Source organism: Falco naumanni, chromosome 5 (genome assembly GCF_017639655.2).
Source record: "Falco naumanni isolate bFalNau1 chromosome 5, bFalNau1.pat, whole genome shotgun sequence".
NCBI lineage: Eukaryota > Metazoa > Chordata > Aves > Falconiformes > Falconidae > Falco > Falco naumanni.
In genome coordinates, this window is record NC_054058.1 from 2354925 (window position 1) to 2378252 (window position 23328).

Consider the following 23328-nt stretch of genomic DNA (forward strand, 5'->3'; position numbering starts at 1 on the left):
AACACCTGACTTGACACAGAGTGGAGAAGGAAACTCAAGAAACCTGCCCAGAATGGACCCATGTTGTCAACACAAAAAGTCACGAGAAAGAAAGAAATGCCTCCACGGTGGGCTTGGAAGAAAACTCCTGGTATTTTTGTCTGATATCTAGCAGTTTGGGATAAGATTCTTTTTGACCGTTTTCAGTTGTCTGTGGTGTAGGCACCTGAGCCACTTGCTCCAGGATTTCTTCATAGCCACTGGAGACATAGAGATTTTTAGAGCCCAGTGATCTCACACTACAGCACAGCTTGTCAAGAGAGAGGACAGGGCTGAACAAAGGTTTCCAAACTATACTCCCAACCACCTGCGCACAGAAACCATCATATTCTCACAACTTGTTCTGCTATGCCTGAAACGACTAACAACAGCTTTTCTCTTCCCCGAACCTCATGCCCCCCACTCCACACCGACCCCAGCCAACGCCTGATGCACCAGCCCCTTGTACAAGAAAATGCTATAAAGATTAACAAAAAGATGAGTCTGGACCCCAACTAACCTGAAGCCAAAGTGTCAACTAGCAAAAAAGCACCAGACAGGTTTTGCAGCCAGACACCAGCACCACAGGCTGCCTTGTCTCACAGGAACCCTCCAGGCACAGGACACAATGCTGTATGAAATGTTATAAGCAATTTATTTTAGGTGGCTGTACATCAAGAACCCTTGGCCAAAATAAACCCTGAGGGCTTGCTCCAATGCCATCTTTTTTTAGAAAAGAATTTATATGAATTATCTTTTGTGAAAGAAAAATATTGTTGTGAGCCTGTGTAATATTTCACCATAATTTTTTAAAGAAAAAAATTATCTTCACTCTGAAGCACAGGGATTAAAACATTAGCCTAAATAACAGTCATACCTACGTTGGGCTGTTCTTATCACGACAGGAATCTCCAGGTGATATCTGGGAGCCAGGCTACAACCGGCACCTACCCGAAGAAAAATTAAAATGGCAACTATAGAATAAAAGTGAGATTTTTAGCTCTTTAAAAATATTTTCAGTAATAAGGATCCCCTGAAGATTAAAACCTGCTCTTTAAATGCTTGTTTGCAAAATGTATACAATATTTACACCTTATTTTCTCAGTGCTTGAGCTCTGCTAAGTCTATACTGTGAGAATGAAGATTTGGTTAAAGTCTAGGTAATCTGCCAGCACTCCGGCATGTCTGGATTCTCAAGAATCCATCGCTACGGAAATAAAAAGGAAATTAAAGCATTGGAAAAATAAAAAAAGTATGTCAGGTTGCTATGGAGCCCGATTAAATTTGGAGGTAAGGTTTAACTCGCCGCTTAACTCACATCATTTGGAGGTAAGATTTAATGTGGTGCTGAATTCACACCTTTATGCAGTGAATCCAGCAGGAGATCGCAGGGCCCTGTGCTGCTGCTCGGCACTCAGCCGTGCCTCGGTGTCCTCTCGGATATGCCCCACGCACAGACAGCCTCATCTCAAGATACATAGCAGGCACTGCCAGCCCCCAGCTTCCAGACAGCCCTGGCCATCTGAACCTTAAACAGCTTTCTGCAGGTTGCTCAGTCCTCTGATGTCATTTCTAAAAGTAGTCTCACTTCAACTGGTATAAAATTCAGCCATTTAGGTCAGACTGTTTCAAACAGTCCCATGAGCCAGGACTATTACGCTGCAGCCTATTTGTGATATATTACAGTGGAATATATATATAGCAATGAACAGCCTCCTCTGAGATGGTCCTTCTTACAAATTGAACATTGTTTGTAATCTACCAAGGATGCCTAAACCAGCTTCAAGAACAGTAATCATAAAGCAACCAGGTTTAAATTGGTTTTTTCTGCAGTTTTTCTCTTATTTGAGTACAGACCAGTATAATGCATTGTAACAACAAAAGTATTACTATTACTTTTCCATGAAGTCTGGGATCTGGAGGTTTTGTCAGCAGTGGACATTAACTCTGACAATGAGTCGGGGTTATAATATTGCAAGGCAGTCAGAGGATCCCAGAGGTGAACTGGAGACCCTTTCACTACCCATGTATTCTTTATTTTAGCAGTAAATAAATTCAGTAATCAGATCATCAGTGCCTTCAAAGTAAAAGCTGCTGTTCTGGAATTAGAAGTCGTAACTTCACAAGCAGTTTTACAGTTAATGGCAAGACAAAATATCACATTGCTAGTTAATGAGCTCTTATTAATGGAAGAAATGTCCTTTTTTTAACTAAATCTATGTTTTCAACTGGTACTTCAATTAAACAAAAATTCGAGTACTGGTCAACTGAAACTCCCGACTGTAGCTGCGACTATACCCATACAGTGACCTTTTACTTCTAACCAGACAACAAAAAACTGGCTAATACCAAAATCCAGAGTTCATACACAAAGCTGGGGAGAGCCACATGTGTAACACACAATAACAGAACAGCATGTTTACCACCATGATTTTATATTGCAATTGAGTATTGCAAAAAATATGAATTATATATGTAGAGCATCCTAAACATGGGGATAACACAGCCCCCCTGCAAGTTCTGCCGGGATGCTACTGCAGTTTTAAGTCAGATGCGCCTGCAAGAAGATGGTACACCTCTTCTTCAAAGCTGTGGTTCCCCGCATCATCTGTATGGTTTTTAAACTACCCGTTTCCTTCTATTTGATTTCTGAAATGTCCCAGTACCATCCACCCCCTCTTCCCTTCCCACCCCATCAACAGGCAGGGCTTCCAAAATACCTACTTCTGCCCCAGCCAGCAAATCCCTGTGTTACCTAAAAGCGTGACGCTTCCCCTCTGCAGTGCTCATTTTTTGGTCCAGGAAATGGTAGCAAATAGGAATCTTCCTTCTATCAGAGAAGTGCTGCAAGGAAGGAGGCTAACCACCAATTTGAAGCATGCACATACTTAGCTGGAATATTACTTCACATTCAAAGTTTCCTCTGCTCTGAAACAGACGGTGTTTTTTTATGAGCAGCATTTCTCGGGAGTAACTCCATGAATTCACTGCCAGAGGCTGAGCCCCATGTGCACATGTTGCTCCCACTGAATAGGGCTGCAGAAACAGCCCAGCGCAGCCAGGCAGCAGGACAGCCGTATCACAGAGCCACAGTCACCCAGGTCTGCCAGGCCACGAGCAAATCCCTCCCAGCGTATGACAAACTCCCATCAATGTCGCAGGGAATTTGGGCAGTGGGATTGATGGCAGGCTCTCTTCACAAACATAACTTCCTTTCCCCCGGTCTTAAGAAAAGCTGCTCAGGAAAAGAAAGTGGAAGGGGAGGTCTAGAGAGCTACATCAGTCCTGGCAGTTAGTCAGGGCTACACCATTTGGGGAGCCCCACATGAGCACTGCAACAGACAGGCAGATGATAGTGATGACTAACAGATGTGATGGCAAGCACAAAACCGTGGGTCTCTTTGCTTCAGTCATGTTGTGAACTCGCGCCCCAGGGATACTTGTCACCACAGTGTTTTAGATGTGGGGGTGCAGAGGAAAGGACTGAGGAACTGCTGTTAAGCAGTAACACAATAAAAGCTTTCTTTGTTGTCTCTACCTTGTATTTGCAGAAGAAAAAAAAAATACTCCCAAAATAACCTGGATCCAGTACCTTTGTGGACTTTGTGCTGACACTGCTTTTAAACCACCTGCAGGTTTCAAAGTGCCCACAACAATCTTGTGTAACCCTTAGTGCGCAAGAACAACTGTAAGCACTTTGTCACCTCCAGGCACTGTGCAACACTTAGTAAGGTAATAAATAACAAAGAAAAGTTACTCTGCCCATCTCCATTGTGACTATTTGCCCATGGGATTCAGACAAAATGTTTTTCTAATACCACCAAGTGCAAAATATTACAGCTGGAAAGCAGGAACACAGATGTTGTCAATACCAGGTGGGAGAGGCTGCCTCATGAAACAGCAGATGGGCTTTGAAATCACTAACTGACTTGGCACAAGCACTCAAGCGTGCCATAATGCCGTAGTAAAACCAGCAGGCACAGTTTGTGGACACAACTATCAAGGGGTTGAGAAGCAATCTTAGCACTGTTGTTTAACTGTGGTATGTAGAGCACGGGGCTAGCAACTGGTGCCGGGTCACGAGATGCACAGGAACCACAAAGTTCCAGAAGAAAAAGGTTTCCATCTTCTGAATCCAATATATACAACATAAAGCTTCAAGTACTCATTTTCCACAGTTCGTCCAAGAGCTGAAGGGATTAGTGGATACCATGAGACAGTCCAGGACTTTTCAGCCTTGTTGTTAAGGATGCAGCAATCCATGGGTTGAAGATGAAGTTCAAAGACCAATGTGGGAATGCAAATTAATTTCTCACTAATGACTACAATCAAATATTAGAACAGGTTCTCCAAGTACACAATGAATTGCCACTACCAAGCACCTTTAGGGCAAGACTGAATAACTTTGTGGGAGGCACACTGAGATACAGCTCTCAGAATAATTTATTCAGGTAAGCAACAGAGAGGGGGTGGAAAAAGGAATTGTGGCAGGTGGACAGCCAATTCAGAAGCAAGAAGGGCATCCACAGAGGGACCAGTCTGCAGGTGTAAATCACATGTCACACATCTGACATGTTCAGAAGATTTGACTTGCTGCAAGGGGACAGTGACTGAACGAGAAGTCTCACACTTCAACTGTTCTCTTGCAGTGGAGACAATTTTCCCTTTGCTTGAGGTGCAATCAGTATCATCCCTGGGTAGCTTCACCATTTCTGGGTAGTAGAAACTACCCTGGGTAGTTTCACCATTTTCTGAAGCAGACTGGCCACATGAACAACTAGAATTAAATGAACAGAATAAAGATATGTTTCAGGGGTATAAGAGCACATGAACTGCCTGGTGATGTCATTCACTTGCTAGAACACAGACCACAATAAACCACACAACATCAGAAGTGGAATTTTCCAGTTTTGACGTTGAGAACATCTCTACAGTATCAAATCATCACTTGCCTACTGGGACTACCTAGGGACAGGTGATTTCTCCAAAGCAGTTCAGGCCTTGGAGGTTTGTTGGGAGTCTCCTGAAGTACACAGGCTAGCTACAAGGGTTTCTCAGAGCCAAGGGGTTATGGCTACAGATCAGACTAGGCAGCTTCCTCATGTTCTGTTTTGGCTAAGACCTCTCCAGGAGTCTGCACTTCACCATTCTCCAAGCAACGAGGTGGCATGGATTGTCCTCTGCTCTACCTCATCAGTGATGAAGACTCAGCACAGCATTTTGCAGGATCAGCCAGCCTAGGCAACTAGTTCTTGCTGGTTTACTAAACCACCCATCTGAGAGTCAATGGGGTAATACTGGAGGAGGTAATATAGCCTTCCTTAACATACACATGAACTACCAGTTTAAGGTCTAGCAGCTGCTTTGCACACAGCTCTTGGCAAGACACTTTTTCCAGCATGACTCAACTCTTTCCTACTAGGAAAATTACTAAGGTTTGGCAGGTTAACTACTCCCTTCACAGGGCAGCCTTACCTATAGGATACAGAGCTCATCTATTCCTCACTGAGACAAAGCAGAGCAGACTGTAGCACGGCTACTGCAGCAAAGCGTGACCACTATGTCTAACACCCACATCAAGCAGTATATTACACCCTTTGATGTATCTCCATTTTAAGTTGCTGGACAAATACAAATGCTATTTTATTACTAGAAGACAACTAATTTGTGTATGAGTGAACTAAATACACTAATACATAGTAAGCAATATTCAAAATAAGCAAAGAAATTTTTTTTTCTTCTCACAGGAGCATCTACTCTGTCCCTATAAGGGCATATTGAATACTTTTGATTTCAAAAATATTTAATATTTCATCATGGAATGAACAAGAGAAGTACATTGCCCAGAACAATGGCAACAATTCAGAACACCATTTGTCTAATGCCTCTTGCACCCCATCACAAGACTGAACTCATCTCACAGAGCGTGGAGAAGGCTGGGTTCTAGCCGTACAACAGAACAGGACACTTACAATTGTATTTTCACTAACAATACAACAGAGCAAGAACATACTTCTTTAGTTAATCTCAATTTTTAGCATTATGGAAGTTGCTTATGGAATTGAAAGAGCATATACCACCACTTGCTTAGGCATAGCTATTTTGCTGTGTCGGTATCTGGCCCTGCAAAATTAAGTTTGGTATTCTAGAAACTTAAGGATTATTAACAAAGTAACTTTGAAGCTTTTACAATGAGATAAACTGAGGAGTTAAGGGATTTTCAGGTGACAAGCAGATGGTTTATGTTGCCCAGCTGCATTATTATTCTCCATCTACATTCAGAGGGAAGCAATTGCATCTTGAAAAGGGACTACACAAGCTCCATGATTACTTTATGGTAATCACACTGCCTAATCTAATCTCCACTGAAGTTTCCACTGCAGGTGTTACAAGGTCATGAAGACTGGAATTTCTCCAACATTAACCAGGAGGCTAGAGCATGTTTGAACCCCCATTAACCATCAGTTTCTAGAAGCATCAGCTTTTAGGACAGAGTGAAAGGACAAAGACTCTCAACCTGTAAATAACTCTAAAAGAAATTGCTGACTTTGTTTCTCACCTCCTTGGTTCATGAGTTGAGGTGTTCACCTGAGGTGTACACCTGACTGAGTAGCATACAAGGTGGAGTGTGGCACAGAACAGACTGGCAGGCTCTAGCTCAGACCAGACTAAAAGGCCTGGGACTGTGCCTCGACATGTTTTAAAGTCAAGTTGAGACCAGATAATGGTCAGAGAAGGCAAAAATGGTTCTCTAGAAACTGTCATGTAATTGAAAGATTAATCATGTCTCACTTAACTGACTTATCTTCAGTAAATTGAGGCAGATGTGTACATTCATGAAGAAAACAAAAAAAGTACTTTGAATAACATCAGAACCCAAGCATCACTGTGTATCCCATCACTATTTTTCCCCCTCCCCAGCATATCTATGCACACTGGCCAATAAGCTCCACAAATACTTTGTCACACTATTTAGATGCAAGAATTACTTGAGGCAAGCCATGTTTAGCATAAGTTTATTTGCACAAGAATTTCAGAATCATTAAGGTCCAAAACCAGTTTCCAAGAATGACAAGTGACCACCACAGTGCAGAACAGTAGACAAAGTTATGTGACCAATCTCACATTTGGGCTCATCACAAATCCAAATATTTCTACTACCTCGTTTTGCCAGCTTAAAAAAAAAAAAAGAAAAAAAGACTAACTTCTTCCAAAGAGGTATGAGACAGATTTTCCAAGAGCTGACTTATTTAAATAGTAAAAATAATACAAGAGAAACATAGAAAAAAAGGCCTTCTAAATTTCAACAGAAAGTGCAATTTTAATCAGAAAGAGACAAGCCCAATCCAGACACTTCAGTGAGTGGCCTTCTCTTCCAATAGAAGTGAGAAAAACCAGAGTGCTCCAACCATTCCCCCCAGAGCTTCTACAACTATAGCCCAGCATCCCACCTTATAAGTAGTTTCACTGAAATGAAAGAATATATATGAAATACACTTTACCATATTTAACAAATGGTCAAGTAAGACTTGGATGCAAAGGCTAGAAGTATTACTATCCATTTGCCTCTCCCAACACCCAAATTTAGTGACTAAGGTCAACTTATTGCTTATTCCTGTGCCTAACAATTATGGCACCCTAACCGAATGAGTTGAGCAAGAGGGACAGTAAACAAGTACCATCAGTACACTGACAGCTTAGCGCTGAAGCAATTTATCCAAGTTCACTTCCAAGAGGCCTTTTCCCAAGCAATCCTATAGTGATAAGCAGAGATCACTGCCAGCATTAGCAGCTATTCTAGTGATCAGAAATCCACAAAGCCTAGGCACCAAGCATACCAAACCCTTAACCCCAGCACTCAATCTCAAAATATGGGTCTTTAAGTTTCATTAAAAAGCTTTAGGTATTTGGACTAGATTTATATACTACCTACTGCTTTGTAAACAAGATATTTATATTAAAGTGTGAGGATCTTTTGAAAAATGGTTATTTAAAAGCAAGCAGTAGTCTTCAGCCTCCAGCTTAGTGACTGACTGAACTAGCTGAGGATAAACACAGCAACAATTAAATCTTGAGCTGAGGGAGCATGAGGTATGCTTTACTGGACAGCTTTTCAGAGTGACCATGGATCAGCACAGGGATTTTACCAAAGTGACTAAAACCCAGTCTAACACTAGGTCTCCTTGGTACCAATTTTATCAAATAAAAAACCCAACTATCTTACAATGAGGAAGTCACACCAATGAACTGTTAGTCAAGGGAGACTTGGCAATAAATATTGACAACAGATGCTTAACCTCAAACTGGCTAAGCTCTGCTGGGCTAATAAACTACAGGAAGAAAACAGCTATTTTAAACCACACAGTCTAGTTTACTAGAAGCCTAGTTCTGAGGAATGATGCACCAACACAAGACTTGCCATCTAGCGCTACTGCTGCTTTGTTTTGACATCACTGCCCAGAGGGAACATGTTAGGATAATATGAAGTATAGTAGTCTTCCTCTAACCTCCACTTGACACACAAGCAAGCAAAAGAGGATAGAGCAGGTCTGCAGAGGCATCGTTAAGTATTGAAGGGAGGCAGACTCAAGCAGGCAGCCTAGACCTGGCCTACAGTCATCATTAACTTTTATGTAGCACTCATTCTCATGTTGCTCCTTGCTACAGGGGCCACCATAAATCTGAACTCTAAGCAGCTAGCACACACCAAATGAAGCTACTGCCACATGCAACATTAGGTTGCTAGGACAACTTGAAACAGAAAGGGGTAGACCACTTGCCAACAGTGATAAAAAGCTACTGAGCATTCCAGCTTTACCTGCCAAGCCAGGATTATTTTGAAGGCAGTGAGACAAACAGTGTCCCAGCAATCCCTTATGGAGTAGGGCAAATGCAGTAGGTAGCCTGCAGCTTCAGGATACAGTTTAACTGTTCAAGAGCTTAACATGTAGCAGCCAGGCTACAGAGCATCGACATTTCTAATATGCCAGAGCAACTTAAGAAACAGACCAGGAACATAACAGTCCTGCAAAGCTTAAACCCAGGAAGTCCGCTGTTCAGAGAGCGGCCATTCAGCATAAAGCTTCCTCACAGGCCTCAGCAACAAATTACATTAGCAAAAGCACAATATTTATGGCAGGAAGCTTAAATTCTCTGTATCTCTATCTCAGTAGGAATCCATTACAGCCTTTTTTCCAGCAGTTCCTTTTCCAATAGACACCTGGCCTGATGTTCAACAGCCAAGGCATTCAAAGACTAGTAAAACACAAGTGTGTTTCAAGTTTGTGAGGATTCCTCCTGAGCATCTGACCACTTCTTCCACATGGCCTGATGCACAGGAACAGTTTCTAAAGATCAGCCAAGATCAGAGTGATGCATGAGTAAGCTGTTTGATAAGCAAATCAAACATGTTCCTCTAGGCAACAGTTTACTTCTGCAATGGGTATAGCTTAGGGTGGCTTTGAAAACATCTATTTAAGAGTTGACAGCAATTACATCTACTAAGCAAAAGACTTCCTTCTTTCTAGTGACACTCTATGCTAGGCCAAATACTGTCTTGCATGCAGAAGTTATTCATGCCTAGGTTTACATTCCAGCAGTAAGCATGCACTAAGTTTAATACCCATGACAACATTTGCATAATGTTAATTTTAAAAAGCCTTCTAAATAGTCAAAGTCTTGGGTGAGAGATGTCTTGCCTGTAAGCTACACCAAGTCCAAGCCACAGTTAATGAAGAAGGCTGGGCTGACTTTCAAGTTTAGCTACTTAGGCTGACTACTCAGGAAGCCTTTACTAAAAAAACAACCAAACAAAAACAACAAAAAACCCCACACACAACTGAAAACACCAAATTGTCTGCTTGCTACTGAAGTTACTTACAAGACTGTTCAAAAAATTTAGCATGGCTGGCTACAGTCTCATTTCTAGATGGTAACCCTCCCCGCCTTCCCCGCCAAATGAAGAAGCCTGAACAAGAGAGTAGCCTGGCTGCTCTATTGAGGCAGTCCTTACGAAGCAGCTCGGACAAATGCAACAAACTTGCAATGTAACTAGGAAGTTTTGGTCCTATGAAGAATAAGCAGCTTTTTGCTGCTTGTTCAAGTGCTGCAGTGCTATTGTTTTCCACCTTGAACAGCAACCATACACTGGTGTTTCACCCACTTTTTGTTTTACCTTCTAAGCTTAAATAATTTGTTTGCTCAGGCACTTTGGTCTCACAAGCTTGCAGAGACAGCTAGAAGTCATAAAAAAAGGTTTAGCAAACAAGTATTCTTGAACATTGCACCAGTACATATTAAATAGCTCTAAGATTTGCCTTTCTAGTCTAATTCTCTGGTTAAGCAAAGGAAATTCAAGACTGCAGTAGCAGAATCCATGTAGCAAACAATTCATTGAAAATCAACTTTTAATACCGCTATATACATAACTGGGGAACTTTTAACCTTCCACATAAAGCACAGGAGTTTCAACACAGCAAGTACAGCACATACCCTTTAGGAAGGTCAGCCCCCTACACCTCCACAGGAGTACATACTCTTCCAGAGGCTATTCCAAAAACAGGGGTAGACTTTCAACACATACAGCTTCTGTGGAGAGCTCTGCTTAGGGTTTATATACCTCTTCAAGTGAGGGTTAAGACCAATCAAGAGGAAGAATTTTACTCTAACCACTCAAAATACCATCTCATACAGTGACCACGTGATAGTGATAAATCAGTAAGCTTGACCCTTAAGCGGTGACAGAAAGACAAACCTTCAGGATCTGAAGTTGTGCAGTAAGAAATCAATTTTAGGAGGCACTTCAGGAATTTATACTGTGGCAGGAGTGCACATCATCCTGCAGCTTATAGTGGTTTGGGGTGGTGGCTGAGGGTTTTTTTGGTGGTTTTTTTTTTATTGCTGTGAAGCTGTAAGGAATTAATTTGTGCCAAATCTCAGTGCAAGAGCTGTGATACTTTCCAAGTGTGCCAAAAACTGTTTTGAAAGATGCAGTCCAAAAGGCTTTATCTTGATCCTGGACTCAACAGCCTAACTATTCAAACTCTAGTTCCAATCCTATTTAAGGCTTCAATTCCTCATTTCAAGGACTTTTCACATTACCAATTTTTAGATTGTGTTTTGGTGCATGTTTAGAGATGCCACCTTCCAAATTTTTGCACTCAAGAAAAAATTAACTAGTTTAAGCTTTAGAGATACTTACTAATCCATCTTTTACTAATCCATCTTCAACTTCCAAGAAACTAGTCTTGAACTTGAGGCAGGACCATATACTCCTAAGCGCTACAGGAAACAACATTTAGGCCCTCTACAAGACAGACAGTATCCATATTGTTACCAGTTCCACACAGCTGGAAAGTAGAAGCAGCACAAGCATAACACAAGCTTACTCTTGCACAATGAGTTCAATAGAAAGTCGGCCAGAACTTGAACCAATGAAGTTTAGAGCAATGAGGTTAGGCAATAGAAAGTTTTGCTGCTATGGCAGGAGTAGCTTCTGCCCTGCTCAAGACATTTTACAGTCTATTCATTAATGCAGTTTATTGAATACTCCACTTAAATCACATGTTAATAGCCACTTCCAGAACTAGTAGAGTTTTGTAACTACTCTTAACAGTTTGCTGCTGGTTCTCTTCTCCCAGTGAAAAGGTAATAAGGCTTCTTGGCATTTGTAGATATATATAGAAAGGTATAGAAGGTCACTGGTTTCACATTCCTACTGCACACCAGGAAACAGTCTGATGCAGCCATGTTTCCACTAGAAAGCCTCCAACTGACAGTTATTACTTGTCTATACATTCAACATCTTAGCCTTCAGTAGCATCCATTCAAGAATGCTCAAGTGAAGCAATCAATTGCAAGGCAACCAAGTGGGGTAGGGCTGGCTGTACGGCACAGGAGCATTTGCAAGATAGTAGTTGCTGAAGTTTACATCACTGACATATGGTGCCGGCTGGTAGTAACAGGTAACGTTAGTGGCATTAGGGATGATGTTTTGCTCTGCCAGCACCTTGAGTGCTAGCAGAGAAATCAAGTTGAGAGTCTGCCTTCGCTCATGTCCCATGAGACAGACTGTGCTCTCATTCACCACCCTGCGCAGAATCATGAGGTAGTCATATTTGCTCCTCTCTTCTTTGGAGAAGTGGTTCTGGAGGTAGGTCTCTAGTTTGCGCTGCTGATCCAGGATGTCTGGGAAGTCTATGAAGAATCGGGAGCACATGTAGCGCTCTAGTGTTTTGATCTCATTCTTATCCATGGGCCTGAAGTCTCGTACTAAGAGGTTACTATACTTCAGAAGCCCACCACCTCTGATCTCTTCAGGATTTTTGGTAGCTATCAGCTTGTTCTGGAGGTGATCAAAAGCTGCTTCAAAATCTCCATACATGCTCTCCCCAATCACAGTTGGATGGAAGTGCTCTGACATGGGAGTTTCTGAGTAGTCATAGTAAAAGAGCAGGGAGTCCAATATGATTTGGAAGGAGTCCACACTGAACTCAAACTGCCGTCGTATACAGTCTACAAACTTCAGCTCCACATTTCTCCCATGTTTGTTAGAAAGTGATATCAAGCTCCAACGGTCAGACTCTGTGTACACTTTGACTAGCTTCTGGATGTAGGCTTCCTTCAGTGTTACTGGACTGATTTTTAGCTTGCTTACCCCTTCTGGCAAGAAATTCAAGAGGGACCGCAAGACCACATCTCGAACTAACTGAAACTCTGCCTCACTTGGAAGAGAAACTTGAAAAATGAGATCGAGGTCTTTGCATCCCAGCCCATTATCCTTGACCAGGACATGACCAGCTGCAGAGCCATTCAGGCGGACATCATGTACCACAATGCCTGCTTCATTCAGCCTACTCCGAACTGTCTGAACAATGTCCTTCAGAGATATCTTCAGTGTCGGGAAGTTACCTCGCCCATGGATCGGAACCACCTCTGTAAGAACCTCATGCAGACGGCTGACCTGCTCCCAGTTCAGTACACTGCACGACATGCAGTCTGTATTACTTCCTTTGCCTGCCATCCTGAGGTTTTTCTTCTCCAAAGAAACTGTAGGGAGGTGAAATATTAAAAAAAAAGGTAAGTCAGACTTCCTGTTTATGCTTCCTAGATACATCCCATACTCTGCTTTTCTGTCTACACACATAGAAAAATAATCCTATGTGCTAATGATTATCTGCAAGGCTTTCACTTGAAATGATACACAGCTTCTCTATTGGTGCAGCTAAAAAATTTAGTTGTCATTGTCCTTTCTTTGTTGGCAGAATTAAGTTACTTCAGCAAAGCAATCTGCATCAAATGGAAATCACCAAAGATGACTCAATCTTAAACTTCAGTAAAGCTTATCTGCAACACCAGCTGAAGCTAGATGAACCCCAAGTGCAAAGCACTTCTGAAAATTAAGCTTTGAACTTGTTTCATTACACAAAGCTCAAACTGTTCTCTCCAACTAACACAACAGTGCAAGACACTCGGGTGTTAGTTTCAGGATTTAGACATCCAGTCCACTGAAAGCACGGTAATTATGCCAGAGAGACAAGACTTCTTCCTCTTAGTAGAAGTTTTTCCTTTCTCAACCATCCAGCATCTACCACTCATAGGATAAAGGCCAATTATACTTTGCTCCTGCAAAAAACCCACAGCACTTCAGCATCATGGACAGAATTTGAGCTGCACTCAGATAACTTCAATTTGCACTCTGGTCTTTGTAAGCAACTCTTTACCCTTCTTCAGATACATTGCATTAATCAAACTACCCTTTAGGAAATACTCATACTTGCCCCATCCTTTTATTTATTTGCAGAGGGCAAACAAGCTTGTGAGAGCTGGCATAGATGATGTGTATCATGTTAGTGTCACTCTAACACCAAGAACCTCAGCGACCGGACTTAGTCACAGCTTCATCTGAACTTCTGCACTATAAGGAGTCTTGCCACAGTTGATCAGATCATTCTCTTGCACTTAAGTGGCTTGTGTTTTGAAGTATGTAGATACTTACATATGTTTTACAGCCATGCAGCTCTGACTGGTATTAATACACTTTTCTCTTTTTAAATGTTCCAGGTTTCTATTGTGGCCAGGTGCTTCCTGACAGCTACACACTGAGGCCTCACCTTCTTCTGTCCCAAGTACTTGTGAAGACTGCAGCTGCCAAGGTCAGACTAGTCAGACTTAAACCAATTAACTCTTGCCTATCAGAAATTGTTTAAAACCCAGGCGTGCCTAACATGTAACACAGTGCATGGAACACTTTTAAAGCGAGATTTAAAGAGCAGCTATTGTTATTTCATGCCTGTCCTCTTCCACCCAGCCTTTAGTTTTTGAGAGGCTCATTTGACCTGTCAGCTCCTCTACAGAAGAGTTAAATCCTACATCAAATATACAATATAGTAACAGTGCTCCTGGGAAAGCAGCTTCTGTCCTTGAGCATGAGCTGCTGCATTACAAACTCCACTGCTATGGGTCACATCAGCACCAGCAGGGACGAAACAAGCCTACAGTTTGCAAAATTATTAGTCCAGGACAAATCAAGGGGTTCTTCAAACTCAATCCTTAGTACTCCAACACAGCATAAATCCAAAGGCATCAAGCCCACCAGCAGTTGCCCTCAGGCACTTAAAGCATATTAAAGCACACTTGCATCATAGAAGCACCACATTTCCATTAAATCCTTCAGATCACTAAAGAATATAAGAGTCTTCGATGACCTCTAGCTTAAGCTAGAGGTGCTTTCAGCTACTACCTCTGAGAGCGCTCCCTCTCCCCCTTCCCAGTTGTAGCCTTCTCAGCAGCTAAACCAACACGCACAGCCCACGCGGTGACCAGCGAGGACCTGGAGCAGGGCTTCCCATCCCACAGGTTGGTTCAGCCTGGTGGCCCTCGCTAGGAGGATAACACATGTTGCTGCCCTTGTGGGAAGCCTGTGAAGCATTTCGCTTCTAGTTCAGTAGAGTTTAATTCTCAGCCTATGAAGCCTCCCACCCTCAGATCACTAGTGTGCTTGCCTGCTCTGCAAGATTTATGTTAGTGACAACAGGTTCTTAGAGACTTTAATGTGTTTGGGATGCTAGCAGTTCACATGCCTCTTGTTTCGCTGCCAAACTTTTCCATCACCAGAACATCCAATACCTGAAGATGCTCATTCACTAGTAGGAAAACAACTCCTAAACCAAGGCAAGCACTACCTATTTTTAATACCAAGCATAAAGAGTATTATAGCATCACTTGGACGCAGACCTCAAAACAGAGGCAGATAAGGCAAACACACCTCCCCCCTTGTCATGAAGTACAGTACTCTGCAGCAGCAGTTTTCCCTCCCATAAGACATATATACCAGCACAACACTTAAATAAAAAAAAATAACTAGCCGCACCCGCAGCACCCCTGTGGCACTAGAGCGTTACAAGCGCCCTCCCAAGCCCAGCGGCGGCGGGGGCAGCTTCCCTCACGAAGGGCTCCCCCCGAGAGGGGCGGGGGGGCCGGCAGGCTCGGCTCCGCGCACGCACCCCCGAGGCACGCGGCGCTTGCCGTTAAGTCGTTCATAAAGAGTCACGATAACTTCTAAGACCCGGTACCGAGCGCCTGCCTGGAGGGGAGCCGTCCCGCGAGCGATCCGCCGCTACCGCGCCCCGAGCCTCTCCCGGCCCCGCCGCTCACCTCAGCCGCGCTGCCAAGCCCCGAGCGACCGCGCCAGCCACGCGCGCGCCCCGCCGCCCCCCGCGCCCGCCCTTTATCGCGGCGCCGCCGCCCCGCCCTCCGCCGCCGTGAGGTAACGGGCGGGCGGGGCGTGAGGCGGCGGCACCGGGAACGGTCGCCCCGGGGCCGGCAGCTGCGGCGAGGTCCCAGCCCCTCCTGCCACCAAAGTAACGGCCGCTGCGGCGGGGATCCCCGCTGCCCTGCCGCCTCAGCCCCCCTCCGCTGGCTCAGCCCCCCGTAACGGCCGCTGTGGCGGTTTTCGCCGCCTTCCCGCCGCCTCAGCCCGCCCGGGGCAGCGCGGGCGGTTTGGCCGCCGTTCGGGCCGGTGGGCGCTCGGCCCGGGAGCGCGGCGGGGATCAGAGGTGGAGAGAGGAGAGGAGAGGCCGGGGGTGGCCGCTAGCGCCATGGAGCGCTCACCCCCCGCTCCCAGGGGCTCTCCCGCAGCCTCCCCCGGCGGTCGCTCCCCGACCCCCCTCGTACATGTACGAGCACAGGGAAGGGAAAGGAACTGCCTAAACGTTCCGAGGGAATAATGGAAGAGCGGGAAGTGGACTAGAAAGAAAAGCAAACTGCAACACGACGTGGCTTTCCCAAAGGTACTTTGTCACGGACAGAACAACTGTCAGCAGAGATCCACAGCTGCCGGGTTCTGCGGAACAGTTTACTACGGTGCCGCACCAAAAACAGCCAAACCAGGTCTTAATAAAAAAACTACAAGGATGCGCTCGCAAGGACGCGGCAGAAAGGTTGAAACATGCTACTGAAACCCCCAGCTGATGGGCTGTGGGTGGCACTGGAGACATGGAGGAGGACAGAGCTGTTAGACAGGAAGCAATGAGTAACTTGGAGATGCAGAGCAATAAAAACTGGCGGGCATTTAATAGTACATAGCAACACAAGGTTATGCGTAAAAGCTACAATTTCTGCTGTAAACCTTCAATGTTTCAGCAAGAGAGGAGAGAAAGGACCAGGGGTATTTGCCTTTTGTAGGATAATCAGGACTCAGAAGAGGGGGGGGGGGAAACCTCAAAACTTATCCTAGGACAGGCCAGTAGACATGTTTTCTAGTAGAGCTAAAAAACTATTTACAAAGCATTGAGGGAGGGGGAACCCAGCACATCCGTTATACTGTTAGGTCATATGCAGGAAGATGAATTAAACCCTGCACACACACAGACAAGAGCTGACCTTGTAAGAGGAAACTGAAAAGCTCCTCTTTGCCAAGCAAACACAGACAGACTTGTCTTGTTTCACCCACAGAGCCAAAGCTGAGCAGGAATATGGGTGGGTTAGTTTATTTATTTCTTATAATTTTCCCCAATGGTGCACCATGGGGATAAATAACAGGTAACAGGTAACAAAAAAAGCTATTTAAATGAAGGGATAACATTGACACAAGAATCAGATTCAAGGCAAGTTACCATCTTTTTGCCCGATGAGATAACCATGAATTCAGAGCATCACAGAAAGGAGGGAGAGGAATAAAACTAACTCATTTCAAGACAGGGCTGGAAAAGAAAATACGTAAGAGATTGTCTGTGGTGTTAAAGCGTTCAGTGTGAGGATCCAGATCTCTCTCATTGTTTTTTCCTTTTTTTCTAAAACAAGAAAGAGAAATAGGGAACTCAAAAAGAAGTAGTAGCAGAAATGACGGAGGCATAACCACCAGTAAGGAAATGTCTCACTTGGAGGTTAAAATAGTGAACGGTCGTGCCTCTTAAGAATATTTCTTCAGCGATATTTCTGCCTCAAATCTTATTTGCTTGTGACAATAGCTGATGGCTTTGGACAGTATATTTTCTTTGCCCCATGGGAAAACAGCAATTAAATTAGATGTTGAAAAATATTTTCTGTTTGTAACATTCATTAAATGCCAATAAAGGCAATGATAAACTGCAGCACATACTGCTATTGCAGATGTTAAGGTATTAGTAAAAGGCTCAACACTTTACATTAGTCATTTACAAGTTCTTGTTTCACAAAAATGTTTGTAAAAACAAAGAAGTGCTTCAGCTCCACCTTAAAAGATACCTGGGGTGTTTTCTGCCTCCTCTGATCTGCAGACCTTGAGTATTTGTCAGTGGCAGCGTAGCACTCTCTGCAGTGAATTTACATCTCCTGACAACACACAGTAAGGGTCCATGGGGTGGGATTTTGAAATGCCATTTAAAGCCTGCTGAACCAGACTTGGGGTAAATTGCAGGAATAATGAGGAATGCATCTTTGAGTAATGAATGTCTAGGAGAACGAGCCCATTTACCCCTGAATAGAGCCAGCATTCTGCTATCCATCTGCCTGTGACCGTGTGGTGGATTACTGTGCTGTGAGGATGGAAAACATGGAAACACACGGCCCACTGGTGAGACAAGAGATTAAACCCCATGGGTTACTGCTCAGGTGCTGTGGCTGCCGAGGTGGCCCTGAAGTGGGCACAGACCCAGCTCCCCAGTACAGTCTTAACATTTAATATTTATTTAGGACTGACTTTCCCACTGTCAGCTGTAACTCTGAGTCTAGGGAGAAGTAATGGACGATCCCAATCTTTGCAAGCCGTCCTTTCTCCGAAAGTGACAAATACAGACAAACTCCTGCTGAGAGGCAGTGAGCAGCAGTGGCCATGGTCCCCCTCTGCCCTTGGACAACCACCATCTCGCTCTTCTCCCATGGCCGCTCCATCCCTCATCTCTGCCCATGTCCCCAGCACCTCCTCCCAGCTAAAGTCCCTCCTCTCCTGTCCTGTGGTGTACCCCCTTACAGGACACATAGCACGGGACCTGTTTCAAAAGGTTTTCAAAGAGAGGATAGGGAATGAAGAAGGTCCAAATGGCTCCAGATGGCAGCGTGGCAGGGGCAAAAGTGTCTGGGAGCTGCCAAAGCAGAGGCAAGTAGCAAGTGTTATGAACATGGTGCAACTTGTTCACTTTAATCCAATAAATAGGACAGCAAATTTGGCAGAAGAAATGCACTTAAAAACTTGTAAGTCAGCTCAGTGACCTGGCACTGTCAGATTAGCTTCCTTACATGATGCATTGCTGAACATAATGTGTCATTATAAATCTTGGTTGCTACAGCTGTTAAAGCTATAAAGTGAAGCAGAGTTATGAATACCCAGTAGTAGTAGCTGTCATGCTCCATTCTGTAATTGAGCATCAAATCTGCAGTTGGGAAACGTCTTTTTTGTCTGAAATGTGGTGTAACTGCATGTCTGCAGATGCTGAGAGAGTGGAGTCAGGTAGGAATGTCCCATCTACACAGGGCTATGGTGAAATCCTCCTGCAGCACATCAAGAGTGAAGCCCTTTCTCTGTTGCTAGCTGCCTTTACAAGTCTTTGAGGTTTTCTGCAGGGAGATGCAGCAATCCTTCCTCCTAATACATGGATAAAAGTAGACACGTGAAGTCCAGTACAGATGTGCAGGGTGTACTAATGCAGGGGACAGCACTCTCAAAAATCTGAGGTTAAATTTGCCGCTAGAAGCACAGTGACAGCAGGGAAGTTCCTGCTCCAAGGGAAGAGATGCTACTGTGTACGGCTTTCCAGCTCCCACCAAATTCCAAGCTCAGCAAAAGCCAAGAGACACTTCTCCAAGAGGCAAGAAATGCCACCAGGCTCCTTCACCAGCAGGACCTGCGCAAAACGGAAGCTCCAAGCTCCTGCTGCATTTACATGTGGGGAAGGACACACAGACCCAGAGCTGCTGTCTCTCACAAATGTGTTTTTGAAGATGTCCCCACTCATTAGCCCTTCCATGCTTTGGTGTTGTACTTTGCTGCATGCCCCCTCTGTCAACTCGGCCTGTGGGCCGCAGGCTCTTCTCATGAACACTCTGATGTACACACCCAAAACTGCTCAAAAGCCTAAAAGAGCAGAGCCACTCAAATGTGTGACAAGTACGTGGGCCAAATTTTTCCAGTAGGGAAGAAGCGGTTATGCCTCTGCCCAGGCCCCCCGCGCTTTTGCTTCCGCAGCAGGAGACTCGGTTTTGCTGATCCAGTTGTGCTGTGAGGCTCCGGAGTGGGTAGCCCTGGGAAGCCCAGCATTTTCTTTTCCCTTACGAAGTAGCAGGGCAGACGCATGCTGAGATGGAATGCACTCGCTGGAGTGAGTGGGCAGCAGTCTGTCATCTGACTTGTTTTTTCCTTGCACCTGATCTTGCCCCAACTGCTTAATTAGTCACACGGTTTCCTGGAACCCGGGGAAGAAAGAACCGTCAAAAATTTTGGTGGTACAGGAGAAGATGAAAGCTGATGGGGGCGGCGGATGTCGGGGGAGAGCAAGGGTTTACAAATCAGAGTGAAAAAAATATTTAATTTGGGAGTGATGAGCAAACTCAAGACATCTTGTCAGGCTGCAGGTGGCAAACACAGCGAAGCAAGGTACCGAGAAACAGCAAGGTTGTTCAGGGCGTGCGAGGGGTCACGTGAAGCTCTTGGGTGCTGAGCTGCCCGTGAGCTCTGACCCACAGATTTTGTACTTTCCTTCACTACATGTTTTCACTTTGAAATCACGTCTTTCATATTCCCTTGTCATCCACAGCTCTAGGAACTGGTATACAGGAGTGTAGTGGTCACACCGTGTCTGGACCACCACCTTGAGAGCCTGCGTCTGTGAGCCCTGCCTCTTGACTCTGCCCCTGCTTTTAGTTGCAGACGGTGCTATTCACCTCTGCAAATCCACAGATTTGATTAACCACCTCTTAGTACTGATATAATCCTTGGAAAATACAATCCCACCGTAAAACTCATAGCCCCTTCAATAACTTGCACTTGCCCACAGGCTTTCTTCAGATCATTCAAGAGACAGATAATCAATCCAGAGTTTCCCTGTAGTTTGCTGCAGTTGTTATTTGCTTTCACAATTAAAGGTCCATACATAGTTAGATCTGGGTTTACTTTCACTTGTCTCTTTTCAGTATTTTTTTTCTGTGCTAGATTATAGGAGCTGTTCCTGAGAAGTAGTCTGCATTCTTTAATGCTTTTTCAGTAGACCTTTTATTTCTAGCCGGCCGCAATGGCAACCAGAAAGGAGTTTTTGCACAGATAATACAGTTATGTAGCTTAAAATAATCTAAATGAGAGCTGTCAGAGACTCTCCATCCTCAGATACACAGTAACGCCCTTTCCTTTGGGTCAGGTTTATGCGATTTAAAAGTAACACATCCCAAGAGGGGATTTGCCTTTGCTGGAGCAGCTTGCCAGATGGGCCACCACACAATCACACGGGCACTAGCGCAAGCACGGGAGGTGAGGCATGATGACAGCTAACTTCAAGCTGCGGTGGACCGGCACCCTCAGAAGCCCTGGGGGCCATCTCAACTACAAAGAGCTGTCTCAGTCTGCTCAGTGGGACACCAGCAGCACATGGAAGCTCTCCAGCTCTGGAAGCCACTGTCCCACTGTCCATCTCCCAGTAAGGCTGACAACTCGGCAGTGCCAGCAGGGAGCCGTCGATGAGCACGTGGGTACATCCTGGGCAGGATCTCTGCAGTGGCCCATGCCTTCTGCAGCGGGCCAGCTGCTCCCCGGTACCCCAGCTCCATCCGCCTCTCCTGCGGGAAGGGGATAGCTATGTCCCTTCCCACCAGGTTTTATCAGCAATGCCAGTCTCACCTCCTCCACAGCCAGCCAGCGTCCTGCAAGAATCCAAGAGGCCCTCGCGGACTGTTTTTGCAATGGTTTTGCCTACAGCTATCTCACAGGGAGCTGTGCTAGAACAGTCCTCCCCCCCCACCCCCCCACCCCGACAGATAATTAGGGGTCTCACGGAGGGGAGGCAGGGTAAGGTTACACTCCCCACCTGGGGAGACAGATTTATCATAGCCCTTTCTAATGAAAACAGACATTTTACCCCTGCTCAGAAACTTGCAAAATTTGGCCTGTGCTGGGGAAAACTTGCAGCTATATGGTAGAGATCCCTTCGAACAAAAAAAGGCTCGAGGAGGAAGTGAGGTGTCGGGGTCGCCAGAGACAAGAAGGAAAAGCTAAGCCTGATGATGTGTTGGTGGTGATGTTTTCGCACAGGCCACCTGCTAAGACCTGAGAGTATCCTTATCTATGGGAGGAAAAGCGAGCGCTCTGTCTCCTTTCGCCATAGACCAGACCTGAACCTTACAGATGTGCAGAAAAAAAGTGGCTGCATCATAGACTTCATTGGTGTCACATGTAACAAACCTTGGAATCGAGGAAGTTTACCAGACGATGCGATGCCTTTTGGCCACACTGCATCAGATTTCAGTGCTGAAAGCAAGTCACACAGCTCAGTTAACGGTAAGAGATCGGAATAAAAACATGAGTTTAGTTACAATTCGTGTTTTACACTTCAAAATCTACTTCTTGCATAACAACTGCTATGAAACAGAGGAGTGAGCTAGTTTTCAAGCTATACCAGACATTGGATTTTTCAGGGGCAAGAGTCTATTCAGATGTTTCAAACGAGGCCAGTAAGGAATTATTTGGTCTGGCTTCCAGTTTAGGTTGCAATGGGAAGCATAACCGGTTCATAACATGCATGACAAAAAAGGTGCACAGGGATGCAAAACCTGTGACGTTATAAAGGTGCTCCCAGTTTGAGTCCTGAATAAGAAACCTCCATCTAGAAGAGTTCAGGCTGCTCCACCAGCTTCCTCCTGCGCGCCGACTGCCCTCCCGCCTAGGCGGCTGTGGCCGTGGGGCAGGCCTGAGCACCAAGCTGATGCATTTCCCACCGGACTTTCCGTGTGCTTGACTGCTTGCAGGCAAACTTGGCTCCGATGCAGAATCCCGCTCGCGGTGACCGTCCTAGTGGGAGATCGCACAGCAAGTGAAGGCCCCTCACAGCCTTGCTGCTTGGTTTTCATCTCCCGGCCCGTGATTCACAGCCACAAACGTGGCTCCCCCGGGCTCCCCAGGGCCTCCTTCCCGCACCACGCTTGCCGCCGGCAGGCCTGCTCTGGGAGCAGGGGCGGTAGGAATCGGGATGGGGAGCTGCGGCGCTGGGCGCTGGTGCTCGGCTCTGATCTACCTGTACCTGCCCCAGCCCCACCCGGGCCAACCCAGCACCACCTCCACGGAGCAGCAAGCGGGGGCCTCGAAACCACAAGATTATTAAAAATTAATTCAAAAAATAACAAAAATTAGTTCTAAAATTAAAAAGTTATTTTTTTAATAACGGGTTAAACATATTTTAAAATTTAATTTAAAATTAAAAAAAAAATAATTCAATTATAAAGGGGGGTTTTGATAACACATTGGGAGATTCTTTACTGATAATGTACTTGTTTCCCGAGGGGGCAGCCAGGGGGGTGGGAGACCCCTCGGCAGGGCGAGGCGGGGTGGCAGCTCGTGGCCGTGGGGAGCTGCGGGGGCTCCCGTGGGAGGGAGCGGGGGCGGCGGAGGGGGGCGGGGAAGCGGCGGAGGGGGCGCGGGGGCGGCTGAGGGGGGCGCTGGGGCGGCGGAGGGGGCGCGGGGGGCGGCGGAGGGGGGGCGCGGGCGGGGCGGAGGGGGGCGCGGGGGGCGGCGGAGGGGGCGCGGGGGCGGCTGAGGGGGCGCGGGCGGGGCGGGGCGCACACCCGCGCCCGGCCACCAGGCGGCGCCGCCGTCCCCATGGCAACGCGCGCCCGCCGCTGGCCGCCATCTTGGGA

General features: G+C 45.6%; 1 protein-coding gene across 1 annotated transcript; it reads right to left on the bottom strand.

The window, feature by feature from the left end:
* Nucleotides 1–7018: 7018 nt before the first annotated feature.
* TENT5C (terminal nucleotidyltransferase 5C) lies at nt 7019–15728 on the bottom strand. The gene is made up of 2 exons (XM_040596650.1): nt 15673–15728; nt 7019–13065 (listed from the first exon to the last, which is right to left on the bottom strand). Exon 2 carries the CDS (start codon nt 13037–13039, stop codon nt 11867–11869), a length of 1173 nt encoding a protein of 390 aa, XP_040452584.1. The 5' UTR covers nt 13040–13065; nt 15673–15728; the 3' UTR covers nt 7019–11866.
* Nucleotides 15729–23328: the final 7600 nt, after the last annotated feature.

Bases quoted from the DNA above. Each gene is read 5' to 3' on its own strand.
- TENT5C (XM_040596650.1), bottom strand. From the start codon at position 13,039: ATGGCAGGCAAAGGAAGTAATACAGACTGCATGTCGTGCAGTGTACTG.